General features: G+C 41.0%; 2 protein-coding genes across 3 annotated transcripts in view; one reads left to right on the top strand and one right to left on the bottom strand.

The window, feature by feature from the left end:
* The window catches only part of Nrt (Neurotactin), a 61,700-nt gene extending 51,830 nt beyond the window's left edge, over positions 1 to 9,870 (top strand). For both annotated transcript variants that reach the window (XM_070097657.1, XM_070097653.1), the window contains exon 7: positions 1,568 to 9,870. In XM_070097657.1, coding sequence (XP_069953758.1) covers positions 1,568 to 2,328 — 761 coding nt within the window. In that variant the 3' untranslated portion in view covers positions 2,329 to 9,870. The remainder of the gene's footprint in view (positions 1 to 1,567) is intronic.
* Positions 9,871 to 17,606: 7,736 nt separating this feature from the next.
* Positions 17,607 to 18,283, bottom strand: part of spz4 (Spaetzle domain-containing protein 4) — a gene marked incomplete at its 5' end in the record, with an annotated part of 46,961 nt that continues 46,284 nt past the window's right edge. The window contains 1 exon segment of the mRNA XM_070097640.1: positions 17,607 to 18,141. Coding sequence (XP_069953741.1) covers positions 17,647 to 18,141 — 495 coding nt within the window. The 3' untranslated portion in view covers positions 17,607 to 17,646.

Below are 18,283 nucleotides of genomic sequence, written 5' to 3'. Positions count from 1 at the left end.
GTTGGTTCTACTTTATTCTGGTACATAATTAATTTTTCTCTGTAGATAAAATTCCACAGATGCCTCAACACCACTCTCTTTAACCCTCATCTTTTCTATGATTTACATAGTCTTTCCATCTATAATTGTTAAACAACTGTGGTGACATCATACATTCCTTTATAAATCCTACTGTTGCTGGAAAAAGTCTCTCTCCTACATACTTTAACCTGAGTCTTGCTCTGCATAAAATCTTTGTTAGTAACCTACCACCCATTCTATACATTGGTATTTATATTATTAATCAAATCTAAGTGCTATATCTGCAAGGGTCACATACCACTGGCTATATATTTGTAATGTCTGCTCCCCCAGTGACCCTAAATGTATTTTTTTTAAATCCATAAATGCAACAAACTGCTGTTTACCCTTATCTAAGTACTTCACTCATATGCTTCAATATAAACACTAATCCCCTAACCTCCTTGCTCCTCTACAATCCCACTTCATCTTACCCCTAACATTTAAAAAAAATGAACCTTGTGGGTTTAGTGCTTAGTTTTGTTTACAGTAATACTGTGCATGTTTTCTGCAAGTCCTTAGCACCTTTCCTTCTTTTATGTATATGTTGAACAGGCAAACCAACCATTCCAATAATTTTGCCTACCTGCTTTTAATGTCTTAATCCTATCTATACTGGCTGCTTTACTCACTGTCTCCTGAATTTTTCCTCAACATCTGACACCAGGCTCTAATTATTATTACAAGGTATCCTTCCTTGCCCAGTGCATGAAATCACTGCTTTCCTCTCTTCATTATCATTCAACACCTCCTTAAAATAGTTCATCCATCTTTTCATACTGTACCTCTACACCCAATATCTTATTTTGAACTACATACTAAGGACATTTTTTCTCTAGACTTCACCTTGATGATCTCTCCAAAATGGTTTCTTAGGCTTATTCTCTAATTAGCTCTTATTACACTCGACTATATATTTATCATTCTTTATCTTTCGTGTGCAAATTTTTTCTACCTGATCATTGCATCATTCTTCATCACACCCATTCTCCTGTACCTACAAACTTCTGCTGCACACTGATATTGCAGTGTTTTATTACTGACAGTGCTAAACCCATAAGGGTCATACAGCACCTTAGGAATGGTAGGTAATTAAGTTTGATCTGCAAAAGGGGAGGGGTAACTATTGCTCATAACTGTTACAATCAGAACTAAGTGCTAAGCCCGCAAGGGTCATACAACTCCATTACTGATAAACATATATTTTAAATATAAATAAATTTACAAGTAGTTAAACATTGTATAATAGTTCTGATCAAAGATAAGCACATGGCATACTGTTCTGAAAACACAGGAAAATATCAACTGAGAGGGTTTTAAACACTAACAACTTAATTGTTAAATGCATTACTGTCTTTAAAAGTATGTCCATGTAAGCATTTTTCCTGTCCAGAAAGGTATGCAAGGTATAATTGTGATTCAGTTTAAATGATGTTTATAAAATAATTTACTTTTGACTTTAAATTGTACTAAACCACCATCAGATGCTTAAATTTTTTTTCTCCAGGATCAACTGAACAGGCAGCTGCGAATAATTTGTTATCGTGGCAGGAACGTCTTGGCACCTCACACCAACAGCTTGTTGATGCAGTAGTAGATGGTCTGCGACTGAATGAATTAAATTATGGTCAGCCAGTGTGGTCAGGGAGTCCACAATATAGTGGGATTAATTGGCCAAGCTCTCTAGGTAACCAAGATACATGGTCAAAAGAACCTGGACATAATAAAGGCAGGTGGCCTCAGCCTCCAAGAAATAATGAGAGGGGGTCAGAATTAAACAGTTTTGTGACAGGCTCGTCTGAGGCAGAAACAGCTTTGGAATGGTATTCAGATTTGAAAGATGATTCTTGGCTACTCCTCACCACATTAGTATCTGATGCCACTGTTACATGTCCTACCCTATCCACTGCTACAAGACTTTCAAGGACCCTCTCCCGTGCTCATCCTACTGGGACTGAAGATGTACCTGTTTACGCTTATGTGTCACGCCATGCTCGGGTTAGCCGTGCTGGGGCTGTGGCAGATGGATTGTCTGATATAGAGTCAATTTTAGGAGTATTTCAGCCTCGAGATGAAAAGGACGTCCAGTATGCCCGCACTATCCAGGACTTATTTTTTTTCTTTGTGAATTACGGCTCTCCAGATTGGCACTCGGCAACACCTGCCCATCTTGGAGTATACACGATAAATGGAGTGACAAATGTAGAACGTTCAAGACTTCAGTGTGAACACTGGGCAAATGCCTCCCAGTTTTTCAGAAGGTTTTAGTAACTGCCAAAGAGTAGTGAAGAATTTACACCAATTTATTTTTTAAACATTGTAAAACAGCTTAAGTCCTACCAACTTTTTGGTTTAACAATCACTTGCATTTAGTTTGCATTTTTCTCATTTAAGTGTTCTGTTCTACAGAGAAAACTAATTTATTTTTTCAAGAACTATAATTTATTAATTGGTGTATTCTTTAAGGCAAAACTAGCTTTATTTAAATTACCAAAGTGCCTTTGATAAGATACATGTCTCCTTGTGGGCCAATCTACAGTTTCATAAAAGATTGCTGCCTTAACTTGGTAATAACTATACCGAGTCTTAATACCAATGATATAGTACCTACCTCAGGAAGGTTCTCTAGGTAATCATTGGGATAATGGCTTGCAATGTGTGTGTTGCACATAGATGTTGACTTGAGAAATCTTTGATTTTCTTTAGCATAGGAAATAAAATGACTACTGTACTGCCAAACAATACAACACTGCCACATTGCCTCTGATCTCATTGTGACGAGTAGTGCAGGAACTCAGTCTTTCAGCAGCATCTGTCAAAAGCCAAAAATAATGAGCTAAGTTCTTGGATGACAGTTGGCTGCTTCTGTGGGTTAACATCAGGTTTATATGTAGAATCTTAAGTAATATTTTGTTTATATATACAACCTTAAATACTGCAGTTAAATTAATTTACATAAACATAATATTTTTACTTAATGTACATTTGATAATTGTTTCTTGCACACTATTTGGTAAAGTAAACCCCATATTAAAAGATGCTCTTGATTTATACAAAGAATCATTTAACAGATATAGATAAGGACAATCATTTCTAATTTGAGCCAATAGTATAAATCTGTCAACTAGCCACCAATAAACTCTACAAATGTTTAATCCAAATGACGTACTGCTGACAACAGAAGAGATGTGATGCAGAAGCTGTTATTGGGACACTTTTTTCATTGTGAAGAACTATCAAATCATACAGAAAATAAAAAATACTGTACACATATACAGTACATATACTCCCAGGAATGGGTAGAAGCAGGTAAGAACTCTGCGGAGATTAGGCATGTGAAATCACAAAAGCGTGACAAATTATGGACTGATCTAGCAGGTGCAGTGTTGCCAGGTTTCTGGTTCGTATGTTTATCCCTTTGAGTATTACTAAAATTGTCCTCGTAATGTGTGCAAGTGCTTTGGCTAAATTAAATGCTGTTGCTTTCAAGTGTCCCATGTACTATAATTTAAAAAAAAAAAAAAGCTACATCATTTGGTACTGTGTCTTTGATAATAAGTGTGGCATACTGAGATGCCATAAGGTGTTACCTTGAGCTGTGCACAAATTTTTGTTCATTCCTACAATTATTATTATCAAAAAGAAGCGCTAAACCACAAGGGCTATACAGCGCTGCAGGGCAGGAAGGAAGCGAGGGTATCAGGTGGCAAAAGGGAGATGGACGAGTAATAGGTTACGGAGAACAGCGGGGCAGTGGATGGTGAAAGGGTAGAGGGCAGCAAGAGATTGAGGTAGAAAGGGCTGAGGGGAGTGCGAAAGGTACCATCATCAGAGTTTGTGGAGTAAATCAGTCATTGTCAAGAAGTCAATGAGAGTGTCAGGATTAAAGGAGGGTCCATCAGCAAGAAGGGAAGGTAAAGAGAGTAGTAGTAGAGCGGAGACGACGATGGAGGTAAATTCTGCGTGCTCGTTGATAAAGAGGGCAGACAGAATGTGGCTAATCGATACTGGAACTCGACACTGCTCACAGAGAGGAACAGGGTGCCTCTCCATGAGATACCCATGAGTAAGAAGAGTGTGGCCAATGCGATGGCGAGAGAGAGTAGTCTCCCAACCTCGGCACTGATGACAAGACGACGGCCAGTAACCTATGCTCGGTTTAATAGAATGAAGTTTGTTACCGAGTAGAGTTGACCAACGTTGCTGCCAACGGGTGTGAAGGTGGGTAGCTATTACAGCAAAATAGTCTGGAAATGGAACACCTCTATATGAAATTGGTAGGTCATGTACTGCTGACCGCGCAGCAGTGTCTGCCTGTTCATTGCCCTGTACGTCAACATGACCAGGGACCCAACAAAAAACAATATCTTTATGCTTGGTAGAGATATGGCATAGCCAAAGTTGGATACAGAGAACTAGGGGGTGAGGTGTATCAAATTTCCGTATAGCCTGTAGAGCACTAAGGGAGTCTGAGACAGCCATAAATGATGACACGGGCATAGATGCGATACGAATAAGTGCTGCAAGAATGGCATACAATTCAGCAGTAAAAATGCTAGCTGAAGACAGTAAATGCCCTCGCACGACTGTCCGGAAACAGTGCTGCGAATCCGACGCCGTCAGAAGACTTAGAGCCATCTGTGTACACTGTGATGGCATGAGAATGAGAGTAGAAGTGGTCAAGAAAAAGAGCGGGAGGCCACCGTAGGCAGTTGGGCTTTCGAGCAAGGGAGTGAGAAAGAACAGACTCGAACAGCTGGAACTTCCCAGGGGCGTAGGGAAAAGTGAGATGCTACATGAACATATAAAGGCGGTAACTGAAGGGAAGACAAGAGCGAATGTAGGCGAAAAGAGAAGGGACGGAGCAAACAAATAAAGAATGTCCACTAATATCGGTGACCATTCTATAAATGGAAGGATTGTAGAGATCGTGAGAGCATACGTTGTAGCGAAGGCAATGGGCATCACAGCGATCAGACAAGGATGGAACATTCGCTTCTGCATAGAGGCTCTCAACAGGGGAAGAACGAAAAGCACCAAGGCAAAAACGTAATCCTTGGTGATGAATGGGGTTAAGGCTAGAGAGAGTAGCAGGAGAGGCCGCTGAATAGATCTGGTCACCATAATCGAATTTCGATAAGATGAGGGCTGAATGTTGGCGAAGGAGAGTTCGACGATCAGCTCCCCATGAAAGATGAGCAAGGGTTTTAAGAAGGTTCAGCCGGTTGTGACAGGTTGCCTTCAGAGATGTAATGTGACGTTTCCAGGATAACCTATGGTCAAAGAGAAGGCCTAGAAACCTGACTATCACGTTCAGGGATACGGGAGCCATGGAGGTACAAAGGATGATCGGAGATGACAGAGCGTCTAGTGAAAGTAATTTGGTGGGTTTTAGTGCTGGAAAATTTAAACCCATGCATGGTGGCCCAATTGGAAACACGGTTGACCGCATGCTGGAGAGAAACTGTAATGAGGCGACAGTCAGCACCTGCACAAGCAATAGCGAAGTCATCAACATAGTGATGACCAAATATTGGATGGAAGAACAGAGGCCAAATCATTTATTGCAAGGAGAAAAAGTGTTGTGCTCAGAACACATCCCTGGAGGACACCTTCAGCTTGGACAACGTCCGGGGAGAGCACATTATTTACCCGAACACGGAAATGTCTGTCAGTTAAAAAGTTCTTAAGGAAGGATGGTAGATTGCCTCGGAAGCCTAAGGAGTGGGCTTGGGCCAAAATATTATACCTCCAAGTTGTCATATGCCTTCTCAAGGTAAAAAAATATGGCAATAACTGAGTGGTTATTCACAAAGGCATTACGAACATGCGTATCCAAGCGTAGTAAGGGGTCTATGGTAGATCGGCCCTTATGAAAGCCATATTGACTAGTGGAGAGACTTGTGTGTGTCTAAATACCACATTAAACGTCGATTTACCAGACGTTCCATCACTTTGCAAACTGCACTAGTAAGAGCAATGGGACGATAGTGGGAGGCATCATGTCCCGTAGTACCCAGCTTGCAGAAAGGGAGAACAATGGCAGATTTCCACAGCTGGGGAAGAACTCCTTGTGACCAAATAAGATTGAAGAGGTGCAAGAGGACTACAAGGGCTGACTGATGTAAATGTTGTAACATCCAAATATGAACGCCGTCAGGCCCAGCTGCTGATGATCGGCAAGCTGAGTGTGTTGTCTCCAGGTCCCAAAGTGTAAAAGGTACATTATACTGTTCTTCTCTGAGAGAAGAAAAGTCCAAGGGTACTAACTCTCTGGCAGACTTTGAGGAAAGAAACGAGGGGCATAGATGGAGACCCCGGGGAATACGGACCAGATGAGTGCCAATTTCAATGGCAACGTCAAGAGGGTTTGCTATAACACCGGCGACCCGTAGAACAGGAGAGTATTTACCACTCAATTTCCTCACTTTTTTCCAGACTGCACTCAGAGGAAGCAGAGGTGATGGTGGAAACAATCTCGCCAGCAAGTGTGTTTAGTATCATGGATGACACAGCAAGCGATTGCACACTTCTGCTTAAAATCAAGAAGTCTCTCATCGGTTCTATTGTACCGGTACCTGCCCCATGCAGCGCATTTCAAACGTACTGCACGAGCACAAGCAGGAGACCACCAAGGCACACACTTCTGAGAATGCCTGCCTGAAGTTTGGGGTATAGAACGAGAAGCTGCGGTTAAAACTGATGTCGAGAAGAGGTGTAGGAGCTCATCAATGGAGGATGAAGAAGGAACCTTACTAAAAGCAGTGAGTTGCGAGTAAAGGTCCCAATTTGCCTGATCAAATTGCTAGCGAGGGCTACGGAAAGGTGGTGAATATGAAAGAGAAGTAAGAATGATTGGAAAATGATCGCCGTCATGTAAGTCTGGTAGAACAGACCAGGCGAAGTCTAGTGCAGTGGAGGAAGAGCAGACCGATAGATCGATGCAAGAGTGTGTATGAGTATGAGGATCAAAATGGGTGGGAGTACCCGTATTTAAAACATGGAGGGAGGCGAGAAAAGCCTCCAACTGGATGCCACGTGAGTCACAATGAGACATCCCCCCCAGAGGAAATGGTGGGCATTAAAATCACCAAGTAACAGAAGTGGTGGTGGTGGTAAGGATGATACAAAGGAAAAATCTGGAATAGAAAATGCTCGAGGAGGAGAGAGATGTAAAGAACATATTTTAAACCACTTATTCAAGTGGATACGGGCTGCAGTGTAATGCAGCGAGGTATGGACAAATAGTTGACAGTATGGAATATCATTGCGTAGAAGAAGGGTGCTTTCATTAAAGGTCCCATCTGAGAAAGGATCCGAAGAATACAATAAATTATAGCCTGAGATAGGTTGGGAAACTGAGTGTAATTTGGGTTCCTGTAAGCAAACACCAACAGGGAAAAACCTGGAAAGCAACATCTGAAGCTCGCCATGATTGGCAATGAGGAAAATACCAGGAATCCGTAGGGAAGGGCACCTACGGACTAGAGGGGTTAGAAAAGTCAACGTGCGGTGGCATCGGAAGAGGTTCAAGCAGCAAAGGAATGGAGCGTTGCGAAGAATGGAGTTCTGGAGATGGAGGAGAGGGAAGAGAAGGAACAGGAGGTGGATCAGTGTCCATTGAAGGTTTAGTCTCTGCAATGTATTCTGAAATGGCGTCGAGTGTTTCTGAATTCAAAGATGTATGGGAGACAATATTGGAGGTAGAAGGAGGAGGGTGAGTAAAGATTGGGACAGTAATGGACTGTACCCAAGTAGGGGGGGACGAAAGAGTGTAGGGGACTGTGGGAGGGGACAGAAGAGGCAGAAACCTGGGAGGTGGCAGAAGCGGGAGAAACTAGGGAGGGGACAGGGGTGAAAGGCATAGTATGAGGAGGAGGGTGAACCTCCACACTTGTAATAGAGCCAGAGAGAGGGGAAGAACTAGGCACAGAGACTGGAAAGGTAAAATGCAGAGGTGGAAGAAGGGAAGGAGGGGGCAAAGATGATTTGAGCAATGGGGATTTTTTTGACTTCTGAGAAGTAGAGGGGTGGTTGGTATAAGGTGTCGTACGAGGTCTTGTCGATACTGGGGCTTGTGAGGAAGGATGCGATGATGTGAGAACAGACCGAGGTGTTGTAGTAGGGATGTCAGAGCCCAGGACAGCAAAAGAATTAGATACCGGAGTGGCTATGGGAGGGGTAACCACAGAGGAGGCTGCAGAAGTTGGGACCCCAGAAGTGGAGGGACGTTTTGAAACACGAGAATAAGAAACACTGGGTAGTCTCCCATGGAGGCGGAGATGAGAAACTGCCATAGCATAAAGGAGACCTTCTGCCTCTTTGAGGCAACGGATTTCACGCTCATTTAAATAGACCTGGCAACGGCGAGAGTACGAAGGGTGAGCCTCATGGCAATTAAGGCAAGAGGGAAGTCGACTGCAAGACTTATTAGAATGGTCGTCCGCACCATAGACTGGGCATTCGGCTATAGATCTGCAATATTTCGCTGGGTGACCAAAATGCCAGCAATTTCTACACTGTTGCAGTGTAGGGATCACCTTTCGAACTTGTAACCAATGTCCCGTGACATAAACAGAGGGCGGGAGTTCACGGCTGTCGAAAGTCAATCGAGCCACATTGCAAGGATATCGTCTCCGCCCGCGGGCAGGAAGGACACAAGTGTCTACTTTGAGGATTGGGAGATCCTGGAGTTCCAGTTGTTCAAGAATGTCATTGCCACATGTCTGGAAATTCTGTTGGACTATGGTATGGGGCAGAATGACAGTACCACTACAAGAATTGAGAGAGATGTTTTTCAATAGTGATAGGAGTAGTATCGATATGCAAAAGGAGATAAAGATCATAGCTTGGGTAGCATTCTGGACAGTGACAATGCACGTACCGCTCTTGAGATCATGAAATGAAATATCTGTACCAACATGGCATAGGAGCGCTTTGCCAGTATACTATGGTCAGAAAGATAGTCAGAAGAAGAAGTCGGTCTTAAAGAATTTAGTCCATTGTGTGGTCCGAAACAGTGTGGAGAGGGAGTGCATGTGTCGGTCTTTTCCGAGTAGAATGGGAAGGTAACGAAGTAACATCATCAGGAGCTTGTCGTTGGTGTTTAGAAGTGGGACTAGAGTTGGTCAGACGTGGGACGGGCTGGCGATTCGAAAATTGCCACACTGTAGAGGGAGAGGCCGGAAGCATAGTCAAAGGAGGGCAGAGGTCAGACAAATCGGAGGAGTCAGTCGAGACCCCGGTACCTGAAGCTGGTGATGAAACAGCACCAGCAAGAGGTACAGGGGCATCAGGAGTGTCCAAAGAGTGGTCAAAAAAACGAGGCAGGGTCAGAACGGGGTGCGATATCAGTAAGGGGCCTGGGGGTAGCAGGTTCATGGCTTAGGGCTTCCATGGTTAGGTTACTTCTTTCTTCTTGTTTTTAAGAAAAAAAAAGAAAAGAAAAAGGGGAAACGGGGAGGAATAGTTCCTAGGAGGAATGAAAGGGCTGGAAATCACCCTCCCCGCCCAAGAGGACCTCAACACCACAAGTAGTGCAGATGCGGCATGGAATCCGTGCCATACCCTACCCTTCATGCCAGTAAACCAGCAATCCAGGATAGCAACCTCACATCTGCCGAGCTACCTCGGTGGACAAAAGAGAGGGCGGCCAGATATCCGCCACAAAGCATACCTCCTTTGGCCACCACCCCCGGAATCCGAAAGGTGGCCTCCAGAGATGCACCCATCGCCTGAAAGACACCCCCCCCCCCCCGGAAGACCGGAGAGGGAACGGGATATCCCCAGGCAATCCAGATTCCAGGCAAACTACACCACCGCCAAGAACCTCAACGGAATGGGATTGACCCCGGTACCCTTTCCCCTACCTAGGAACCAGTAGGCCTGTGGGAAGAATCCCAAAGACCAAAAAGAGGAAGGGAATAAGGGAGGGAGGAGGAGGAGGAAAGGAAAAAGGGAGGATGGGATAGGGAAGGGGGGATTGGGGGGGTAATTAGGTTCGGTCTGAGGAAGGAGACCAACAGGTCTAATTCCTCAGACCAAGAGCCTGTTCACCACACCAAGGAGCCCCTCTTGAAGAGGATCCCAGATGAAGAGTTGCATGGTGATGCCACATTTCTCTCAAGTATTTGGGGCTGCAAATCTCACCAACTCTCAGAAAGCTCCCACTTAAAATTCCCCAATTTAATTATGATACGAGAAAACTAAACATGGAGTTGATTTTTTTTTTTCTAAGAGCCTATGTGGTACATAGCCCTGAATACTTGAGGAATGTGGCATTAGTAACTTTCCCACACCTCACTTGCCTTCACACTCTTTCAGAACTGAAGATAAAGGGCCCACAAAATCCTTTGTACACCTAGACAGCAAAGGTTGCAACAAACTCATTTTTTCTCCACACAGGTGCTGTATAGTCCTTGTGGCTTAGCGCTTGACTCAAGAAATCGTAATGACACGATTGCAAATAAACCATACCCCCGGCCGGGATTGAACCCGCGGTCATAGAGTCTCAAAACTCCAGCCCGTCGCGTTAGCCACTAGACCAGCTAGCCACAATAATCTTATTGTGGCTAGCTGGTCTAGTGGCTAACGCGACGGGCTGGAGTTTTGAGACTATGACCGCGGGTTCAATCCCGGCCGGGGGTATGGCTTAGCGCTTCTTTTTGATTATAATAATAATAATCTCCACACAGGTAAAACTGCAGATTGTTACATATGTATTAAAAAAAATGGAACAAATGCTGCAGTCATTGCCTCCAAAATCATTCAAGACTCGCTGGAACAGGACAACACGAGTGCCAGAGTATAAAGTCTTTTCTCTAGTGGTTGTAATACAATACATACACTGGTGAGTCATTCACTTGCTTACACTAATAACCAGAATTCAAGAACAATATGCATGCAGTACACAGCAGGTAGTACTCAAAGATGTAAGATTCATTTAGATAAACACACCAGCACAACATGACAGTCACTTTAATTTGTATACAAACACTATTTGAACTGAAGGTGCATTTAGCTCTGCCAAACCATTTGAAACTTGTATTACAGGAACAGTTTTGGCTATAGTTATATATGAATGGGTAATATGTGCTGGCCAGAAGTATTTACATAGTGCCACGTGCTCACAATTTGTTCGAATTATTTCATGTTCCTTGTCAACAGTGTTCACATCTACCTCTCCTTACAGGACAATATATATATATGCATGTGTGACTTAGTAAAGTTCTAGAAATTGAAAAAATGGCTCAATAAAAGCTTGTTCTGCAGTGTCTCTTCTTCACATGTAAATTTTTTTTTTTTTTTTCAAAAAATTGATTTCTTAGAATGTATAATAATCTTGTAGGTAACTCATATTGAGATTATGTAAATGAAGGCTAAACTTTTGTTTATATACATATTTCATTAATAAAGTTCTTAATGGGACAAAAAACTGCAACCAAAATAATGTCCCAGCTAAGAACCAAAATTTACTGACCTGTGATATACCTTGTTTTGTACAGGAATAAATACTGTTGATTGATGGATTTTTTATTTCACTGCCTTTTTAATATATATTCAAATTAAAGGTGGTACAGTAGTAGTAGGAGTTTAAAAAAAAAAAAAAAAAAAAAAATGGGCTTCTTAATTTTTTGACCTTTTACACTTCAAAGCCCTGTAATGATTTTTTAATGCCTATTTTTCAGGCACTAAATGAGGCAGCAAGAAATTGTGGTAATCAAACCGTAATCATGTTTTTGAGCCTTAATTATAAATGAGGGCATCATTATTATTATATTAATGAGGGGTGTGCTCGTGGGAATAGTATGTAGGTCCAATTTCTTGGAATGAGGGCTCAAAATCTTAAGTTAATATTAACCCTTTCAGGGTTGGCGCCGTACTAGTACGCATAAATTCTAGTGCCTTCAAATCTAACGAGACAAAGCTGGTAGGCCTACATATGAAAGAATAGGTCTATGTGGTCAGTGTGCGCAGTATAAAAAAAATCCTGCAGCGCACAGTGCATGAGAAAAAAAAAACTTGGACTGAGTTTTTGGTTTAAAACAGCGACTTTGCAGTGTATTTTTGTATGCTATTTATGGTTGTATTCTAGTTTTCCTGGTCTCATTTTATAGAATGGAAGACATATGGAAATTGAGATGATTTTGATTGGCAAAAATCGAACATTTCAAGGTACTTTTCATTGTGAAACCAAAGTTCAAACAAACAATTCATGCCACGCATCCAATACACAACAACTGGTGAGTCTAATATTCTTTCACAAGTGCGCTGATATTATTTACACCATATCTACACGAATGCAGTAGTCTGCATAACATAAATCTATTTTTTTTGTGTGAATAAAAATTCAAAGTTGAAAGCAAAAATGTAGCAGAGGCCTGGGGACGTGTGTGTAATCAACAGAGGAAATGTTATTTTAGTGCCAGGAATGTCTGTCTTGTTTATTCTGGACCCTATTTGGAAATTGGCATCTTTTGAAATTTGTGTGAAACTGGCAAAATTGCCAATTTCTGATCACGTTATTGGTTAGTTGAAATCGGTAGATGGGTGGTTTCTTGTACTCATTCGATAGACAAAATGGAGTTCTAGATAAATAGGTATGATTTTTGTCAACTGGTACAAAATCACCGATGCATAAACATCGTTGAGACAGCTAACTTCACGAGAGCATAATTCCGTAAGTTTTCCATCAAATTTCATACTTTTGGTGCCATTATGATCGGGAGAAGATTCTCTATCATTTCATAATAAAAAATCATTTTTTTTTCGAAAAATTTCCGACCCTGAGAACAGGTTCAGGAGAGGGCCTGCCGACCCTGAAAGGGTTAAGCCTTTTTATCAATGGTAACTAATTGTCAGTTTTATAATGGGAGATAAGGGCAGCTATTTTAATTAGGTCTGTCAAAGTTAAAACACTTAAAGATTTAGGGCTCATCAAAAGTTCCTTATGCCAGTAAGGGGCTCTTGATCCAGGGAACTGAACCTGACCTCTCCTTGGATTAATCTGATTGCCTCCCATTCCCTAGTTGCAGCACGATCCCTACGAGTTTAACTCTTCCCTCATGAATGTAACAATATGAATAGTTGTTACTGCTGTACCCTTAAAGAAGCCGTAATGCTGGTGAAGGACTCTGAAATTCAGAGAACTGGAACTATTCTACTTTCTAGAAACAAAACCTGACTGTCTCCCACTCGCAGGTGCTAAATGATCCCTTTGGAGTCAGCACTTTCCAATATATTACTGCTACATGTATATATAACTTTCTATAATAAGTGGTACAGCAAGCTTTCTCTTGTCTGAAACTTAAACAAATGACAAGGACTGCCAAAAGAAATACACTGTACAGTAGAAGTCCAATAAAATGGACCCCCATAGAGTGGATGTTGGATAAAAGGGACAAAAAACGTGGCTAGACAAAGGCTCAACATGAACGTTTAATGGAGTGTCTGATTAAAATAGCCATGAAGCGGACCAAATCCACTATACTGAATAGCAGTCCAGTCCGTTTCTTTTTTTTTTTTAACACGTCGGCTGTTTCCCACTGAGGTAAGGCGACCCAAAAAGAAAGGAAAAACTTTCATCATTCAACACTTTCACCATCACTCATACATAATCACTGTCTTGGCAGAGGTGCTCAGATATGACAGTTTAAACAGGTCTCCAAACTGCCAATATCCTAAACCCCTCCTTTAATGTGCAGGCATTGTACTTCCCATTTCCAGGACTCGAGTCCAGCTAACCAGTTTCCCTGAATCCCTTCACAAAATATTACCCTGCTCACACTCCAACAGCTCGTCAGATCCCAAAAACCATTCGTCTCCATTCACTCCTATCTAACATGCCCATGAACACTTGCTGGAAGTCCAAGCTCCTTGCTCACAAAACCTCCTTTACCCCCTCCCTCCAGTCTGGTCATATGTTCAATAAAATGGTTCAACTCAGCTTAACTGTAAGCTTGTACAGTCTAAGCTTTGTCCATTTTCACTGTGGTGGTAGAGACAGTCTTTTGTGTCCATCTGGAAATCATGTTACCAGAGACTAACTTCCTTCTGCAAAATGGGGAAGGGGGAAAAGAAACGCATGCTTGCATTGGTTTTTTCTTTGTCTGGTCATGTCATCAATGCAGTGGACTAAATCTGTTTTATTGGATATTTGTCCATGTCTGGTAGTCAATTAAGTGAATTATGTTGGCTTAACATGTAATTTTTGGTAAATCAGACACCCCCTCCCCCTTTTAGTTTGGGAAGGGATGGGCTGAAGCCCATAGTAATTATGCAGCACCTGGGTAACCCCATAGTAATCATGGAGGACCTAGGTAACAAGAGGCAGTCAGGTTTTATCCAAGGAAAACACTTGAAATGAGCTTCATAAACAGAAAAGAAAAATGAACACACCGTCATGTGAAGAACTTGCAGTCCTGAAGTCTAGGGGCGTAGATGGCTATGATTCAATCCATCCTTGGTTAATCAACATCTAGTGGTCTGAAACATCTCATTCGATAAATGGGTAATCCAGCAGGATTACAAAGTGGTCAAAGTAATAGGCATTGGCACACAAGCTTCCCACCACGCACTGCCCCTCGCCCACACTGCTGACCATTGCTTGTTCATGTAGGCCGAGGAGCATAATTTTGAACTGCTAATATACACTAATTTTCAGAATGTTAATGCTGATAAGTTTCCTCAGGATAGTAATTAAACATGGTGTGCTTCAATTCAGCATGACACATGCATCATGAAGATGAAGAAAAAGAGGAGCAAATCCTGATATGTCAAAGGGTTTCACTATTAATTCAGCAGAAACAAACTTGCATCAAAAACTGTAAAGTAGAATAAGTACTATGAGTGCAATACTTCAAAAATCAACATCAGCATAAATTTGATCACAAATTAAAATAAAAAATAAGCTACTGAAAATGATTATCTGAGATTAGTATCAAGTACAGTCATCCCTACAAATTCACAGGTTTCTGTATTGAGACAAATTTTTCAAAGATTTTACTGAAGAGCAACCAGAGAATAGATACAATTATCCAAAGCTTTTTTGGCTCAAGTTTTCCATGCCCAAATATTGCTTTTATTCTGGTCATTGTTTCTTATGAATGTCAGTGTAAACCAAATTATATCTCTGTAAATTTTACTCTAGTCTCTTGAAATACAAAATGAATCCAAATCTGAAACAGGATTTTTTCTGCAGATTTAAGTTTTTCTACTTTTACAGGGTCTCTAATAATGTAACCTGCCAATCTGTAGGAATGACTACAGTGTGAAAGGCCCTACTTACAAAACATGACAAATTGCTATATAAATGGTTTTTCCATCTGTACTGGGGAATACATTCCTTTTGTTGGGAGAATTAGGAATATCCAAAACAAGACTGAAAAGATCAACAGATTTAAATAACATGGCCCTCATATTAAGCCATCTGGTGACCATGCATCTGCTAATCAGGGTGCTGTTGAAAATTATTTGGACAGATTTACTAGCTTGGTCAAAGAGCACGATTTAAATGCTGAACAAACCTAAAATGACAGATGGATTTATTCAGGAGGATTTGTATGAAGCACTCCATGAGACTGTTTGAAAAAAAATCCAGGAAGTTTTATTGTACTGACATGCAAAATTCAGCAGGCACAGAAGTGTCATTTACAAGGTCGAGGTAAAAACCCACAAAACGTCGAGGATTCCAAAACAAAACTATTACATATATGAAGCATACCTTAAAGGCTTAATTATAAATTAACTTGCTATCTAATAGTTTCAATAAGCATTCTGTGACTGCAGCTAGACATCACTGGAATGGGAATTTTATTAATGCCAGTGTAAATCAAAACCAACTACTGTACACTACAGTACATTAATCCCATTATACCCCTCAAGGAAGGTTCCTTGATGTTGGTGAGGGGCTCTTGATTTAGGGAATTGGATCTGTGCTCCAGTTCCCCAAATTAAGCCTGAATGCCTTCCACATCCCCCCCCCCAGGCACTGCATAATCCTCCGGGTTTAGCGCTTCCCCCTTGATTATAATAATAATAAAATCCCATATATCTTATGTTTAGGAAAGAATACTAAAAGTACTACACATTTATATTTTTTATTTTAGTTTTTAACAATTTCATATAGTGTATGTAGTGTCACATTAAGCAATGTCTGGTGTTACACACAGTAAAATAATCAACTACAATTCTAGTACAGTACTATACACTACTCTCATTAAATAAAACTGTATATATTTTATTTTATAAAAATATTCATGGATACCAGCTCCATAACTTATGTCAATAAATAGGTATAATCAGTGTATGTACAGTATATATATATATATGTGTGTGTGTGTGTGTGTGTGTACCTACCTATAATTACTTCCCTATATGTGGTTATAGGAGTTGAATTCCAGCTCCTGTCCCTTCCACTCAACTTACTGCTTGCCAAATTCATTCCCTCCTAACTTCATGGGTCCTATCTTACCTACCCTTGAAATTACATATGGAACCTGTCTCCTCTACTTCATCAATGTCATTCCACTTACCAACCACCTGATACTGAAGAAATACTTCCTGACAATGCAACAACTCATCATTGTCTAACTTCTAGCTATGTACCCTAAGTACCTGTTTCTTGACCTCTCCAACAGCATATCCTTGTCTACCCTAGCAATTCCTCCAAGTAATTTACGTGTATATGTCATGTCTACCCTAGTTTTACTGTCCTTGGATTCAATTCTGTTAGCCTCCCTCTGTAGCTCATATCCCCTTAGCTCTGGGACAAGCTTGACTGCATACTTTTGCACTTTCTCCAGTCTATTAACATGTATACATATGCTGCAATACTCCAAGACTGGCCTGATATATTTTGTATAAAGAGCCTGGAGTGACTTTTGTTGAGATTCCTTGAGACTACTCTTAAGATCTGTCAGACAAGCATTAGCTGCAGAGGTTATTCAGCTGATGTGAGCCTCTGGCAATATACCAGGCATTATACTAACCTGTATGTTGTTCTCAGGGTGAAGTTGGAGCCTCTGGCCCCCAGAGTCTATACTCTTATGATCTTTTGGCCTCTTCCCCAATCTTCATAACCTTGAATTTGCTGGGGTTGAATTCAAGCAACCACTTAATTGACCAATCTTCTTGTTTGTCCAGATCCACTGGCAGTCTTTATCTTTCCTCTTCTGTTTTTATTCTCCTCAGTTTTACATGTATGTGAAATACATATATATATGCATATACATACGAATGAACGTGCACACATACATATATACACATTATACATACATATACAACAAAAAAATATTTACACTAGTTAATTTTCTAAATTATTATGGCAATGGAGAACTGCTGCAATACAATCTTCAATAACGTACTCAGTGAATTTGAACAAATTTCTTTAGCAACTTTGAAAAATAATCTGGGCAACCTTCATGACTATACAGTATCTCTGGCTTATAGTACACATTTAGAATTTCAGTGGTATTTGTTGTAAAACCATAGGTTCATGCCAGAAAATATTTGACTACAAACTAACAGTAGTAGCAGTAATTTGTTACAGTTATTCCACCTGACATACAAATTTATTAATATAAAATTTTACTCCTCTGGACTTCTCGGTATTCGTGAAAGTGGTACTGGATGACCTTTTGAAAACAAGATGCGAGCATAATTTGAAATGTTGAAATAATAGTGGGGAGTTGCAACATCTACAGTACCTAAAGTAGACACCTCAGGTGATTCTGTGGACGTAATTAATCTAGCTCTCTGGTTCAATGAACCGGAAGAAGCGAGAGGCAAGATATTTTGAGATGGCAGTGATGATGAAGGTGGTGGAGGAACAAGACTGAGACTTGGTGCAGACACATGTGAGTGGGGGCGAGGGGGCAGCCGTGGGCGGCGTTGAGGAGGAATGTTCGCCAGGGGTGGATTTGTTTTGACAGGAAGCTGTTTTCGCTCATCTGCAAAGTCAGCCATTGCCGGTATTGCCACTGTTGGTATTGCCGCTGATGCTGCTGCCACCACTTCCTCCTCCTCCTCCTCCTCTGATTCAATATCATCAAAGTAATCCTCAAATTCTTCATCATCATCATCCTACAAACAAAATACTGATTCAGTACACTTATTAAACGAAATAAATATGTAACACTGAACCAGTATTGCACGTGTTAAAATTCATACAATTAAACCCATAAATATAATAGGAATAGATTATCTGATATGAATATATATTATG

This window comes from Cherax quadricarinatus, chromosome 4 (genome assembly GCF_038502225.1).
Source record: "Cherax quadricarinatus isolate ZL_2023a chromosome 4, ASM3850222v1, whole genome shotgun sequence".
Taxonomy (NCBI): Eukaryota; Metazoa; Arthropoda; class Malacostraca; order Decapoda; family Parastacidae; genus Cherax; species Cherax quadricarinatus.
This window is presented reverse-complemented; position numbering and strand designations above follow the sequence as displayed.